A 15,642-nucleotide genomic window follows, 5' to 3' on the forward strand; every position below is an offset into this window, starting at 1 on the left:
GTTTACCATTTCTGCAATGAAATATAGTACTCTACAGTAAGGCCAGCCTTCAGTTTTACCATGAGGGCAATAACATTTCCTCTGCCCACCTTAACTCCACCTGTAGTGTACAAAATGTATAAGGGAAGACAAAAATGTGTCAAGTATCTAATTTTTTCACAAAACGCCTACACTTGCAGGGCTGATACATTACAAGCGTCACAACACCATGTGTCTGTCTCTGCGACAGTGTGGGACCTACACAAGTTCAGAAATATGTCAGGAACCATTTTCCTACAGTGTAGAGGAAAGTCCTTTGTATGTTCTACAGTGTAGTTCAGATTCAATTGCAATCTATTATACCTTCACTATGCTTCTCTAATGGAAGGACTAGTTGAAAACTACTGTTTTGGCAGAATACAATGTTACACTAACTATGGCTTTCATCATAGGGCATTACACTACTGTTGACTTACATTGCCTGACACTTGGAGACTTGTACCATTGATCTCGTAAGACTGTGCCGAAGTAATCCTGTATGTAGTTAAGTGACTCTCTGTGGCATGGTTAAATTCGAACAATTATCAAGTTTTACATTTCACCAGCAATGGCTAAAATTTGGCTAAAACATCATTCAGGTTGATTACTGCAATCTATGCTCTACCACAAACTATCCCAGAGTTCCTGAGGAGCAGCATGAGTCATGTAAAGTTCTGGTGGTGCAGAGGCAGCGTGACGTGGCCCAAGTCCCGCTAAAACATCTTGATGATGGAGTCCCTGGCAGCACCCACACCAACCCATCTCACTGGAATAGAAAAAAAATACATAAATTTCTGCCTCATCTGAGAAAATGTTGAAAGTTATCCTTTACACTATGTGACTATCCACATTTATTACACTGACAGACACCATCCATAGAAAACTAAGCATGAAGACTGACCTGGAACTCCTAGAACCTCCTCGATCTTCCTGACATACTTCTGTGCGTTCTCTGGCAGGTCCTTGAAGCTGCGCAGGTTCTCGGTATTTGTCTTCCACCCTGGCATGGTGCAGTACTCCACCTCCACCTGCTTCAGAATTTCTTGGTTGGCTGTGGGGGAACCAATCAGAAGGAAACATCAAGAACAACCAACACTTAAGAATGATCAAGCAGCAGAATGGACACTCCCTTTTCTGCCTTTAGAATGACCAATCCATCATTCAAACCATCTCCCTTTCAATAAAAATGTCATTGTATATACAGACATTCTGCATCAGCAAGAGTTTGCCTTTACTACCAGATGATCTTACAAAGACTCAATTAAAGATGTTTATTTTGAATACGTTCTCACCTGGGAAGTTGGGAAGCTTCTTGCCATCCAGTTTGTAGGCAACACCGATCTTGATTTCATCAAAGACATCCAGAATGTCCAGCTTGGTAAGCGCAATGCTGTAAGCAGAACATCCAACATCTGTTAAGAGTCATTTCAATCCGGCTCTCATTCACAATAATGTATATCACTGGAACATACATACTAATTAAGGCTCATAATCTTTGCCTGCTGTCCATGATGAAAATAAAAGTGGTCATTATTCAAATTATCAGCATCGTGTAAAGTGGAAATATGCATTACACCAGCATTGTTCTTAACATGATTCAGACATCACAGGTATCATTGTAAAGTCTATCCCCTGTCCCTTCATTTTGTCCCACAACAAACAACTGTTTATGTCAGCAGTGTTGACGCTATGTCATACTCACGCTGTGAAGCCGTTGATCATGTCAGCATACTTCAATAGCACCAGGTCCAGCCAGCCACACCTTCTTTTCCTCTTGGTGGTCACCCCAAACTCATGGCCTCGTTCTTGTAGCAGCTCTCCCAGCTCCTACACACACAATGACGAAGCTCATTTACATATTTTCCACGCCCGTTACAGAAAGCCTTTGCAGTATGCAATTGACAAAGACTGGCTTGGCTGTACAGGACAATACAAATAAGCTCAGAAACTACAAAAGGAGCAGACAAAAACTATAGCATGTGTTCTTACATTGTTTAGCTCTGTTGGGAAGGCACCATCTCCCACCCTGGTGGTATAAGCCTTGGCCACACCATACACTTCTCCAATACATCTGGGAGGGATGCCCAGTCCTGTCAGCACTCCGCCCACGGTGCAGTTGGAAGATGTCACATAAGGATAGGTTCCTACAGGACAAAACACAATCAAGCATTGTCAAAATCTTGAAGCTAACAAAACATCCTTGCAAATAGTCTTCCAGTCATTGAGTTTATATGATTTAGTAAGATAATGGAAATATGGATGTTCAAATATGATAAATGGATTATTTTAGCAATCCTGTTTGTACCAAAGTCAATGTCCAGCATGGTTGCATTGGCTCCTTCCACAAGAAGTTTCTTTTGTGGGCCCTCTAGCTGTGTGTTAAGGAAGTGCACCACATCCTTCACCATGGGCCTGACCCTTTCCTTCAGCTCCTGCAGGGGTCCAATAGACATGCATGTCATACTTGCAAGGTGGTACTTGTATTCTAGGTGATTGTACACACTCTTCCTCCAACAAATATAAGAGCATTAACAGCACACTGTTTGGGCAAATCATTAGTTATGCCTCCTTCTTTAGCTTGTATCTTTAAAGGACAAGAATTGATAAAAATGCAGTGAAAGCACAGGCTATCATTTTACCTCATAACGTTTCAGTTCCTTGTCCACGTCCACTTTCAGATTAGGAAACATGCGCTCATACTGCATCACAAGCATCTTGAACCTGTGAACAGGAAGACAACAATTCAATTGATCATCAAATCTTCTTATCGACATTAAGGTTCAGATTCAATCATGCCATACTTGACTCAATGAGTGATTCTACTTGAAGCATTGAGAAGGAGAGCATTTCTAAGTGCTTCATGTGAAAGGCTAGCAATTCTTACCTGTCTGTGAAGACCTTGAAGTCAGCAAGCAAGTCACAGACCCTGAGACCACTGCGTGCTGCCTGTAGGCACAGAGAATACAGCGGTCATGACAAGAGATTCTGCCTCCAATGTCATAATATTAAAGGCAAAGTAAATAGTTCAATGGTCTAAAAAATGACATAGTTGTATTTCAAAATCTTGACCAAAAATTTCAACAAACATTCCTACCTTGGAAGAGTATGTTGGACCAATGCCTTTCTTGGTAGTACCAAGGCTGAAGGAAACAAACAAGAGTAATCAGTGACAGGGAAACAGCTAGTTAAACAGACATTTACAGACTATAGTTGTTGTCTCTCAACTATGTTTCACAAAAATCTATTTTTCTAGTAGTTCTACTCTCAGACCATTAGAATAATCATGACAAAGACAGCACTAAGTCTTATATGTGTAATAGGATAATATAACTTCAGATGGTCACCTTTTCCCTCCTTTCTCCAGCTCCTGAAGTCCATCCACAGCTTGGTGGAAGTCAAAAACTGGAAATGTACAATGTTATATCATGTTAGAAATTATGTGCTTACAAATGATGGACAGAACTTAAAACTATGTCAAGTCAATCGTTTTCATGCTACCATGATGGGGAATAAAAATACATGTAACACTGCATCCCACTATCTAGAACATTCTTACCCATTACATGTTCAATCTGCCAAAATTCCAAAAATTTGAATGTCAAAAGTGGTTCGTATCCCTTACCACCTTTGTGATAGATCTAATACATCACCCAGCAAGACAACAACAGTACAAGAAATTGTCAAATCAATTGACTGAAAGTGGAAATTACCTAGTAAGGTACGCAGATATGAAATATAGAACGAGTTGTGTTACTTTTTGAGCATAGACTTACATAATTGACTGTGCTTCGTCAAGGACTATGAGCATGATATCTTTAAGAAAGTGGAATAAATGGAGATGTTGCCCTACCAAGGTGAGCCCTGTCAGAGATGATGAGACGGTCCTGCCAGTCTATCAGGCCTGGAGGAATAACAAGTCAGTAGATGTGTCAAAACATCAAAATTTATGTCAATCTTAATCCCCCTACACCTGTATGTGTATATTCAGATTATTCTAAGTTCTGTAAACTCCTTACACTTAGGGATGTAGGATGGCTGATCACAGGAAGCTGCTGATGATTCTTGTGTAATAAAGTTATGTAAACTTGACTTTTAATCCTTATATAAACCTCTACTTTTGTGCTGATTTAGTACAAAATTGCCCTGTAAAATGTAGATCCCCTGTTACCTTCTTGTTCTTGAATGTATTATCATCCATAGATTCATTCTAGAAACAGCAATAATTCAAGGAAAAAGTGGAGCCATTAATTTTCTTGTGTAAGATTATTGTTGATCAGGAAAACTCATATCGAAAGTGAATCTTATTTGGCCTTGCATACAATTTTCAAGAAAAGTTCAGCACAGTGTAGCATATTAGCAAGTTTATTGGTTATATGGAATTACATACTTTGTAGTGGGATCAAATGTTGAAAGGGCTATCAGATTTAATCCAAGCTACAGTCCACCCTCCATACCCACCCCTAGCTCAAACATCATCAACTCTCAGAAACATAAAGGGCAGCTGCAGCTGACCATCAATCATGTCATATTCAAATGACAAGCCACAATCTGTGTGATAAGAGGACACCAAACAGTTCAGCAACTGAGGAAGAATTTATCCCATGCTTCTGTCAATATCTGGGCCTCATTGCTGGGTATATGCTTGGAACTTTGCACCAAATCTAATACATGTAGTAACTCAGGCATCACTCAAGAATAAGAAAAATGAAACTGCTGTGTCCTAATATGCGGCTCAGAAAACAAATTCAGCACAAATTGGGTTAAATATTATTTTCTTAAATTCCTTTGTAGATCTCTCATTTCAACTTGTAGCTGTGCAGAAAACTGAGGCTTACTTATAGTTCATTATCATTAATATTCAGGCATGAAAAAGGATGATCCAATTGCAATATGGAATACCCATGTTACTGTTTGCCCTTGCCGGCAAGGACAAGTAAGTCGTATTATTGGAACATGTTATGTTCTACTTCCTGAAAACTATTTTAGTCCAGAATGTGCTGTGTACCAACATGACAAAGAGCTTGGAATAGTTTCAACAGATGTTTCCTACACAAAAAAGGGGCAAATAACCTTTCATTCGTTAGAGCCATGGTGAGGAAGAGGTCAGATATTAAGAGATACTTTCATCGGTATAATGCATACTCACAAGAATATCTGACACACTTACAGTATGTCTAACACCGTAACAACTAAGAACATACTGTTACAAGTAAAAATCACATAGTGTGAAGTCCATTACTCCTATAGAATACCAATCCTAAAACTGTGGTGTGACCCCTGTATAGACAAATGGGAGTCTCACCTTTGGCTTCATTTTTCCCAGCCTCCTCAAACAGTCCTGGAAGATGAATTACCACCCCATTCCCTAATAGTAATGGAGTCAAAAGTAACAAAGTTCAAATCAAATTCACAAAATGTTTGTAAATAACAGACACAGCAGATAGACTTCTACATACACATTTGAAATTGTCAATGTCCTTGATAAAACAGGCATAATAGCACAATGTTTTAAGTGTACATGACACAGAATATCTTAAGCTTTTAGCTTTACCGAGGCTACAAGTATTGCTATTGATGTATATGTATATCATACAGCATTTACACTTGACACTGTGGTATAACATTAACAAAGACCCAATTTGATTTTGGTAAACTATACTATTTATATAATATAATTATAGGACATATTAATGTGGGGATGTGTGAAGTGTTCACAAATCCAGATATGAATTCTAAATGATTATGGATTGAGACTTCACAAATACTGTATATGTAAAATCAGATAGAGTAATTACAATAGTGTGATTTGATTTTGAAAGGCCAAATGGCCAACCCCCTGGATATGTGGCACGTTTTGATTGGTTTCCAAACGGAAATTGAAACCTTCAGTGACGTCAGGGGGATGTCAAATATAGCTTTGTAGGAATGGCTGACATGAGTGAAAGGATTTGTGGCTGATATACAGGGTCATGTCTGACATACTGGGTCATGTGCAATAGATCATTATGATTAAATTGATGACCCCAATCCAAATGGCAATATTCTAACATAACTGAGTTCACTTCTGTCATGCAAGTCTCTGTACTACATTCAGCAGTGACGCAACGATTTGTGAATACATGCGCATTAAAATATTTAGACTGAAGTACAAATTTAGTACACTATGATGCATAAATCTGATAATGCAGACAAACAACTTTGGCATAAATGCCGTAAGCATTAAGGGCTCCCTGAAAGACATTTCCTACTACGGTACTACCGAAGCATCCTTTGAGTACATGTGCAGTATACAGTTTCACTCTTATCATCTCATATCAGTATAGAACCCTGAACTTTCCCTTCTTTTACTCACCAATAACTGAAATAGCTTTGTCGTTGATGATCCCACTGGGGAGCAGATGGAAGTCATACTCGGTTCCCTCCACAACCACAGTGTGGCCAGCATTGTTACCTCCCTGAAACACATTAGAGTTCAAGCATCCTGTGGTCCGTGTAACGCAAACAGTGTTGTAACAGCCTGTACAGGCTGTCCCTGAAGTTTTGTGGACTGCTACAACTGGGGTTTTATCAGGCTACATACTAGTATGGGATATGTAGAACCGAAAGATTGAGAAAAGGAGAAATAAGTCAAACAATGTCCTTTGCTTGTACAATGGGCCATCCTTAACAGTTGTGTGTAAATATACCCTGGTATTCATGTATCTCTCTATGTTGTCTGTCTTGTTTTGTACTTGCATAAATGTAGTTGTCTTGATCATCTACTAGAAGAAGATGATGAAGACAATTACATGTATGCAAGCCTTGTTCAGGTATCATTGGTGCATATAACATTTTCGGTATAATCTTAAGTCCTATTTTCAAACAACTACATGTATATGTATGTAGTGCAGTATTCCTGGATTAATTAGATGGCAGTCTGCATAGATACAGATACAGAAAAAAGTATCATTCAATGTGTCTTTCTCCATGATAGACGTGTAATAAAAACTATGGATCGTTTCCTTTCTATAATAACTATATCTGTTCAAGTGCAAAGAAATAATTTTATCTATGGTTACATCGGGTTTGTTGTCATTATGTGGTTACAAAGGGCGACCCAAATATAGCCAAATAGATGATCAGATGTCGTGTTATGCAAACACATATTGAGATACACTAGAACATGGCAATTATGCTGGGCTTTCATAACAAATATCAAGGGTGGGAGGGGGGCACTAACTACGTACCTTGAGCTTAGCTTACAAAGTGACTTTAAAGATCACATTGACATCAGCACGGTTCGCAGTTTTCAAACAAACGCGGGTAATAGGTTGGGTAAGGGTGGGGACACGAGTATAGTTTTAGTTTGTGATGAACACATGAAGAGATTTAATCAAAAGTTGATCGACAAGTTACACGTACACGGTGACCCTCAGCGCCCGACCGCTGGCACCATGCCATCGCACAGGAAATGTTCCAGGACAGATCACGCCACGTGATTGTAGATTCTGTCCCATCTTGAAGAATGTATATGGTACTTTACAGTTGTTAGGACCACTACATGATAAGTTTTAGCGCCATAATTTCTCCCCTGAACCCTCCCCCTTTCCTTCCCGCGCCTCACCTGACATCTGCAGACTACATCGGCGTCTGTCCCCAGCATATCCACGACCTTCCCCTTGCCTTCGTCCCCCCACTGTGCACCCAGGACCACGGTGACTTTGTTGCCATGATACCGTAACCGTTTCTCGAGCGGTCCGTCCTCAGTAGGGTCGGAATGATCGCCGTTTGCCGTACGAGGCGCGGGATTGCCGCGACTTTCCGCCATCTTCTGTCGTTTTCGCGGGTTTCGAATTCCGACCGGGTCGCACATGCGCTGTGACGGTGCAACACCCAGCATGCACCACGAGGACCTGGACTTTCCCGCAACTTTTCAAATTCACTTCTCAGAGACTGGTCAATGGGACCAGGCTACTTCTCAATGTAACGTTGGGTAACATAAATTCGCGGGGTACTTAAATTCGGGATTTTTCGAAAACAGGGTATTTAGGGATATGTGCTAGATGCAACATCAGTAATACCGCTAGAAATGCAAACTTGACAGACTAACGTATTCAGAACACTGTCTGAAAAGCTTCGATAACCATGCATTAGAAGTTAGCTACGTCAAAAACTCTCCGTCCCTTATTGTCACAGTCTGAGGGCTTCGTGGGAAAACTATACTACATAGTTGTTCGCTGGTTTATAAGACAAATGTCACATCCGCTTCCTGCTCAACACAATTATTTACAATACAACTTACCAGAATCTCTTTTGCTAACCTACAACTGGACTCTAAGTGTGATTAATCATCAAAACGCCTCTTTGTTGCTAACGTGTTACAACCAATGGCTACGGCACTACGGTGAATTTTCCCGCCGCCATATTCGTTACCCAGAATCCTGCTATTCGGCAGACGACAAACGTTTGCGAGGAACACTTTTTTGTCCAAATGTTGTGTGTGATAGTGGACTGATGGCGATATTTTCCTCAAAGTTTGCTCTTAGCACAAGCAGAAACACATGGACATAGTAGTATTACCATTTGTACGGCATCCAGCTAACGCCCCGATGAATAATGTACAAATTTCCATGACGGTGGGGGTGAACTTTGAGTAGCGTTCTACCGACTCAACACACGGGTTGTTCCCGGAGGCCTGATGTGTGCGGTACGGCCGTTTTCAGTTCGTGTATTTTTTTTACTTGGACACGTCTATGTCCATAGCACTCTCCTCAAGCCAAGGATGGAACGAATAGCTGCTGTATAAAATGTAATAGCGGTAAGATATTCAAGACGAATCTTCTCTCCCGAATTAATGTTCACCCCTGTCCGACAGCACCGTCATTGTGCGTGCGGCGGACGGTAGTTTCAAGTTGAAATATTATGGTGTCAGCACGACTAGAGACAAAATCTACCATATATATGATTAGTGCAAAGATAGTACATGATACTGACAGAATTATAGAAAAAAAGGATGGTTTATTGTTCTGCTAGATTGATTTCAGTCAACCATTATCGGAAAAATCCCGAATTTATGTTACCCAACGTTACATGTAACATGATCTACTAACATAATTCCACCAGGGTACATAATTCCGCCACCCTGAAAAGATACGTCCAAACAGCTCTCCGATCCAAGTCCCAAATTCAATGCACTCCCGTATATCTATCTAAACCGTGCATACCTGGGTGGTGCTGCACTAGAGATCTCTCAAACCCACTGTTTTTCAAAGTGGCAGATTTATGTAACCTGGTGGATAAATGTCAATAGAGGTTACAAAGTTGTGTGAACAAAGCCACATAGTTCTTGATGTAAAAGTGCGCTGTCCCTTTATTCTTATCTCCAAGCAGATCTACACGGTGCACCGAAAATCGTATATGCTAGCCAGTCCAGACTGGAGCTTATCTGGCTAGCATATATGATTTTCGGTGCACCGTGTAGATCTGCTTGCGGACTGGAGCTTATCTGGCTGACTGGAGCTTATCTGGCTAGCATATACGATTTTCGGTGCACCGTGTTGATCTGCTTGGAGATTACCTTTATTCATCAGTTTGGCGAATATGACCGTTTGATTTATAACTGCGTATTAAACTATCCACCAACTTAATGTCAACCAATGGATAAATGAAGACATGGATTGCCAAAAGGAACCCAAAGGAGTAGTTAAACAGTATGGAGTAAGAAATCAAAGGAATCGCTGGAGGTCGTTATTTGATCCTCATGGGGCAGCCCTCCTGGTTAATATAATGTACATATAGTTACATGTATACAGTACCTCATGAATGGAGGCTGTATACCCCCAACCAACTTCAGCCTTTAATAGCAAACCAGAATTGCATTACTACTGGCTACTTGAAAAAACAATATGCTTCACCTCAATTGAGGATGACTGGTCTACCTTATCTAACTAATTCCAGCTTTCCCAAGCACCCTTTCATAATTGCTTACGAGGAAGCACTGGTGAGATGAGGTCATGCCATATTATTATCATGACATTCATTTTCAATGTTTTCATTAAAGTATGTCATCAACTTCTATACAAAAAGACAAAAAATAGACAACTCCACATGACCAGACCCTTTTCTTTATTCAAATTTTAACTTACTTACCAAAGCACATGTATCAAATGTAACTTCATGTCTTATTTCTTAACCATGCCCTCATAGAAATGGTACATTGGTAAATGGTAAATGGTACTATACATTCCCTTAGCCAGTTATACATGTACCCAGAGGTCATATTTGCACTATTCCAATGCTTTACGTAGCATAGTCAACACTGATGGTAGGTCAAATTTCTTGACAATTTGTACATTTGGAGGTTTTCCCCATTTGTCATTGTAATCGCACACCATCTGGCCCCTGGTAATGTCCCCCTTTAACTCCACCCTGGCATAGACCTCAAATGTCTTGTACAAAATCTCAGGGCTCAGAGCTGCTGCAACAGCATACAGGTCAAACGTGTGGAAATGTGCAGAAAACAGTCTGTGCTTCTTTTGTATTGAAATCATCTGTTGCTGTATGGCAGCATGGAATTGTCCACGTTTTGTTGGTATGGCACAAATATCATCCCAGGTGTCCTGCAAGGCAAACAGTAACCCATTATCACAATTAAGGGTAAAAACCAATTATTCATTCATATGGTAAAAAATGCTAGATGGAATGGCACTTAATATCGTTGCAATTACACTAAGCTTCAGTCCATACCACTAAATCATTTGATTTGATGTGCAGGTGGCCGTACGACAGGGATTGGATAGGAAGTAGAGCACTAGTATCTACATGTTGGCCTACACATATTCTTTACTATCAAAAAGGTTTAGTTCTACAAATTTGTGTTCTTAGTGTAAGATCATTACTGTCATTTGTCCGCACTACATGCCTGAAGGAAACACTACTATGCATGTGAATTGAGACATGATGAATGATCTATTTACAAACATTCAAACTGATGAAATGAAGGTAAGAAAAAGAAAAATTGACAAACCCAGGATATATCATGGGCCTGAAAACATGTTTCCCAGGGGACTACTGTGATAGGAAACAAGCTGCCGTATCCCTCCAGAACAACATGAGCTGCTTCTGGGTCACACCAGAAGTTATACTCTCCTGAAGGGGTTACATTACCCAGTCCTGCAATAGATACATCATTTCAAGATTATGCAACAGTGAGAGACATGGGTTAACATGCAACTTCCTCTGGGCAATCTATACCCCATTGCTTCCAAACTTCAAGAAATACGTAATGTCTCATCTCAGAATAAAACATGTCAGGCAGATGATCGAAGGGGTTACATTGCCAAGGCTTGCAATAGATACATCATTTCAAGATTATGCAACAGTGAGAGACATGGGCTAACATGCAACTTCCTCTGGGCAATGTGTACCCCACTGCTTCCAAACTTCAAGTGATACATGTATGTAATGTCAGAATAGAATATATCATGCGGTCTTACATGAGTAGAGGACTTGTGCAGAATCCAAATTTTAAGGGCACTAACGTTGGGTAACATAAATTCGTGGGGTACTTAAATTCGGGATTTTTCGAAAACGGGGTATTTAGGTATATGTGCTAGATGCAACATCAGTAATACCGCTAGAAATGCAAACTTGACAGACTAACGCATTCAGAATACTGTCTGAAAAGCTTCGATAACCATGCAATAGAAGTTGGCGACGTCAAAAACTCTCCGTCCCTTATCGACAGAGTCTGGGGGCTTCGTGGGAGACTCGCACTGCAGGGTTGTTCGCTGGTTTATAAGACAAATGTCACATCTCCTGCCTGCTAAACACAATTATTTACAAGACAACTTATTACAATCTCTTTTGCTAACCTGCAACTGGATTCTAAGTGTGATCAATCATCAAAACTCCTCTTTGTTGCTACAACCTACGGCACGTGTATTTTCCCGCCGCCATATTGTTACCCAGAATCATGTCGTCAAGCAGACGACAAAAGGTTTGTGAGGAACACTTTTTTGTCTAAATGTTGCGTGTGATTGTGGACTGAGGACGATATTTTCCTCAAAGTTTGCTCCTAACACAAGGAACACATGGACATAGTAGTATAACCATTGCTACGGCATCCGGCTAACTTGCCATGAATAATGTACACGTTGCCATGACGGTGGGGATCGACTTTGAGTGACGTTCTACCGACTCAACAAACGGGATGTTAGCAAAGGCCTGATGTGTGCGGTGCGGCCGTTTTTTCGTGTATTTTTTTTACTTGGACACGTCTATATCCATAGCACTCTCCTCAAGCCAAGGATGGAACGAGTAGCTGCTGTATGAAATATGATTAGCGGTAAGATATTCAAGACGAGTCTTCTCTCCCGAATTAATGTTCACCCCTGTCCGACAGCACCGTCATTTTGTGTGCGGCGGACGGTAGTTTCAAGTTGAAATATTATGGTGTCAGCACGACTAGAGACAAAATCTACCATATATATGATTAGTGAAAAGATAGTACATGATACTGACAGAATAATAGAAAAAAAGGATGGTTTATTGTTCTGCTAGATTGATTTCAGTCAACCATTATCGGAAAAATCCCGAATTTATGTTACCCAACGTTACATATCAGTTTGCATAAACTAAATGCATTATGACAAGATGGGTACATATGGTTACATTAATGTCTTGCCCTACACAAACAGCATCATAATAATACTGTCGCGCAGATGTGAACATGTAAACAGGATTTAACGCCAGAATAGAATAGATATCTTTACCATGAATGTTGCCCCCCATGAGTGTCAGCTTCCTTAATCGTGCAGGGAAGTCTGGGTCCATTCGAAGAGCCAAAGCAAGGTTGGAAAGTGGGCCTGTTGCAACCAAGTTGATCTCACCTAGACAAAGGGGGTGCACATGTATAAATTGTTGTAGGGCATGTGTACCTAGCCTCCATTGCAGACATAGTGGACATAATTTGATCTACAAGGCTCATTCAAATAGCATATAGATGTAAATACCTGGATATTCTCTTGATAACCTCAGTAATGCACTAACAGCATGTCCAGACTGTACCAAGTCAGCAGAGGGAGGGTCAGGGTCAGGTACATCACCCATTCCATCCTGACCTAAGTAGTGACAAGCATCCACATGAGTTCCCAGAAGAGACAGGGATGCTCCTGCAAAAACTGGCACCTGCAAGAAAAAAATAAAATTGTTCTGTTTCCACATTTTTGAGGTTTAAAGTCAATCATTAATAGACTTGTCATAAGTAAAGTTTTCACATATTCTACATAGCTAGATGGAAGACACCTTTGACCTTATTTCTGTTTTGCCATTATCCATCCAGTGACACCACAGTTATTTCCCATTAATTTAAGGAGTAACGTTATGTTGTTTGTGATACTATGCCAATGGTTTACAGGATTGACTATTTACAGAATGAACTATGATGCACTGACAACCTCCAAAGATCATGATGACATGATCTGTAATTTAGCAGAAGGATATAGTATAAGTACGTTTAAAATCTTATTGAAGATTCTGCTGCCATTAGTCTGTAAGTTAGCCGAAGTTACAATTGAGTGTCATTTAATGTTCAGAAATCTCCAACTGTACCTCCAGTCTGTCAAACACCTTGAGCACCCTCAGGACGTTCTGGCACACCTGGTCTACATTGACGTTACCTGCAACACAGGTGATTCCCAGCACCTGAACATGGGGGCGTGTCAGCGCCAACATCATGGCCTGGGCGTCATCCACACCCCCGTCAACATCTAACACCACCAGTTGTCTGCTATTTTCTCCACTTGACATATTTGTTCCATCGGAGTATTATGATGACGTGTGACGACGTCGCGACGGCTAATGTTGCTGCCGACACTTCCGGGGTCGAAACATTTCGAAAACTGAATCACTTCCGGGTCACAGTACGACAGCAGTTCACGCGAGATGAGACAAAAATCACCAAAAGAAATCAGAAACAATCTAAATCATACGTCACATGCTTTCATCTACGATCGTGGTGTTTTGCACTGAATATGGCATCGAGTTTCCCCGGATCACAGTTTCTTACTTTGTCACTCGGAAACAAATGTTATTTTTGTATTTCGTATTTCAATATTGACGATGACAATGATAACAATTCATTACACTAGATCAGCCTAGGCAGTGCTCGCTGGTAGTTAACGGCTGACCCACAAAAATACAGCCGAACATACAACTTGTATAACGTTACATATTAAAGCTAACGTTACAATAAATGTTGCTTTGATCTGACATCCGCGCGCGCATCAATTTCGTCCGTTTCAAAAAACGTTTTCAACCATACTGTAAATCATACAAAGCAGCTGTACAATGAGCAAATATATGCCGTAAATTGAAACGGATACTAATGTTCAGTAGAATGCCAAAGGCAGAGAAAAAGATGTGTAAGAACAAAAATAACTAGAAAGGCCGACATTTGCTCCCGAGCAAATACAGCATATTTCAGTCAAATCTGCCTATAGTGGTCGACGTCACTCAAAGGACAGAGCCAATTTGGCCACTATTTTCATTTTAGTTTATATGCATGTTCAGGTGTATTATCTAGCTTTACTTACGGCACAAGTAGTAAATATTAGACTTATTTGCTCGCAAAATTTGTTTTAAATTAAGCATAGCATCTAAGTCTTAACTTGCATCATAGACAACAACAAAAATACGCTGATAATTTGTGACCCATGATTGAAAACATGCAAAAAATGATGATTTGTGACTTATGATTGAAAACATGCGAAAATTCGACGAAGAATTTTTTTCTAGAAAGGCGATCGTCCCTTCCTCGGCAGCGAAACTCCCTTGCAGGTGTTCAGGGATTATCCCCCTGGGGATTATCGGTCCCCCAGGAAAATCGGTCCCCAATCCATGGTGGGCGTGGCCTAAAAACTACGAAGGCCCACAGGGCCAAAGACATAGATATCATCCACAAACACTGTCTTTGAATTGAATACTTAATGCCAAATGTATGAATTGTAAGAAGGTGGGACGGACATTGTCCACAAACACAAATATGAACGTTTCATCAACAAAAAGTATAAGTTTTTGGCCATTGCAGGGACACATTTTCCCGGGGTAGCCAGGATTTCCGGTCCCCTCATAGGAAAGTCAACAACTCTTCTCCTAGTAGTGATGCATTTGGAAAAATACTTTATTTTTAAATTACTTGAGTTGATGCTCTTAACACAAAAATATAAACGTTTCAAGGGCAACAGTCTCTGCATTTGTCCATTGAGGGAATTCAGGGAGAGGGGACTCATTTTCCCGGGGTAGATCTAGCCGGGATTTTCGTTCCCCTCATAGAAAAGTCAACAACGCTTCTTATGATGAACTTGGAAGCTTCTTTGTCAACTTCAAGGCGCTTATCTGAAGATTTAACACAACTATAAAGGTTTCAAAGCAAAAAGTTTCAGAACTTGGCCATTGAGGGGATTTCAGGGGAAGGGGACACATTTCCTGGGGTAGATCTAGCCGGGATTTTCGGTCCCCTCATTAGAAAGTCAACAACGCTTCTCCTGGTCCATTTGGAATCCTGTTTTTATACTTAAGACGCTTCTCTGAAGACCTAACATAACTTTAAACGTTTCAAAAGCAAAAAGTCTCAGCATTTGGCCA

At 40.4% G+C, this 15,642-nt stretch overlaps 2 protein-coding genes across 4 annotated transcripts; both read right to left on the reverse strand.

Moving 5' to 3' along the window:
- Window positions 1-548: 548 nt before the first annotated feature.
- Window positions 549-7,880, reverse strand: LOC136432911 (adenylosuccinate synthetase isozyme 1 B-like). Its single transcript, XM_066424552.1, has 14 exons — window positions 7,622-7,880; window positions 6,371-6,473; window positions 5,321-5,383; window positions 3,869-3,919; window positions 3,363-3,420; window positions 3,113-3,158; window positions 2,903-2,964; window positions 2,658-2,739; window positions 2,324-2,450; window positions 2,008-2,162; window positions 1,721-1,845; window positions 1,311-1,408; window positions 920-1,069; window positions 549-784 (listed from the first exon to the last, which is right to left on the reverse strand). The coding sequence occupies exons 1-14, from the start codon at window positions 7,868-7,870 to the stop codon at window positions 732-734; spliced, it is 1,422 nt and encodes a 473-aa protein (XP_066280649.1). The 5' UTR covers window positions 7,871-7,880; the 3' UTR covers window positions 549-731.
- A 2,239-nt stretch (window positions 7,881-10,119) lies between these two features.
- Window positions 10,120-13,863, reverse strand: LOC136432910 (uncharacterized). 3 transcript variants are annotated; one of them, XM_066424550.1, is made up of 5 exons: window positions 13,677-13,863; window positions 13,011-13,118; window positions 12,771-12,887; window positions 11,024-11,169; window positions 10,120-10,616 (listed from the first exon to the last, which is right to left on the reverse strand). In XM_066424550.1, the coding sequence occupies exons 1-5, from the start codon at window positions 13,804-13,806 to the stop codon at window positions 10,284-10,286; spliced, it is 834 nt and encodes a 277-aa protein (XP_066280647.1). In that variant the 5' UTR covers window positions 13,807-13,863; the 3' UTR covers window positions 10,120-10,283. The 3 variants fall into 3 exon arrangements, with proteins under 3 accessions (XP_066280647.1, XP_066280646.1, XP_066280648.1); XM_066424549.1 differs by having other exon boundaries at window positions 10,121-10,616; window positions 13,011-13,185; window positions 13,609-13,863; XM_066424551.1 differs by having other exon boundaries at window positions 10,121-10,616; window positions 13,011-13,185; window positions 13,677-13,819.
- Window positions 13,864-15,642: the final 1,779 nt, after the last annotated feature.

The sequence above is a fragment of the Branchiostoma lanceolatum genome, chromosome 4 (assembly GCF_035083965.1).
Source record: "Branchiostoma lanceolatum isolate klBraLanc5 chromosome 4, klBraLanc5.hap2, whole genome shotgun sequence".
In the NCBI taxonomy this organism is placed as follows: Eukaryota; Metazoa; Chordata; class Leptocardii; order Amphioxiformes; family Branchiostomatidae; genus Branchiostoma; species Branchiostoma lanceolatum.

Bases quoted from the DNA above. Each gene is read 5' to 3' on its own strand.
- LOC136432910 (XM_066424549.1), bottom strand. From the start codon at position 13,806: ATGTCAAGTGGAGAAAATAGCAGACAACTGGTGGTGTTAGATGTTGAC. The intron at 12,888-13,010 runs GTATTTACATCT...CCCTTTGTCTAG, and splicing joins GTTATCAAGAGAATATCCAG to GTGAGATCAACTTGGTTGCA. The intron at 11,170-12,770 runs GTAAAGATATCT...TATCTATTGCAG, and splicing joins CATGGGGGGCAACATTCATG to GACTGGGTAATGTAACCCCT.
- LOC136432911 (XM_066424552.1), bottom strand. From the start codon at position 7,870: ATGTGCGACCCGGTCGGAATTCGAAACCCGCGAAAACGACAGAAGATG. The intron at 5,384-6,370 runs GTGAGTAAAAGA...CATTACTATTAG, and splicing joins CAAAGCTATTTCAGTTATTG to GGAATGGGGTGGTAATTCAT. The intron at 3,421-3,868 runs GTAGGGCAACAT...GTACATTTCCAG, and splicing joins CTCTGACAGGGCTCACCTTG to TTTTTGACTTCCACCAAGCT.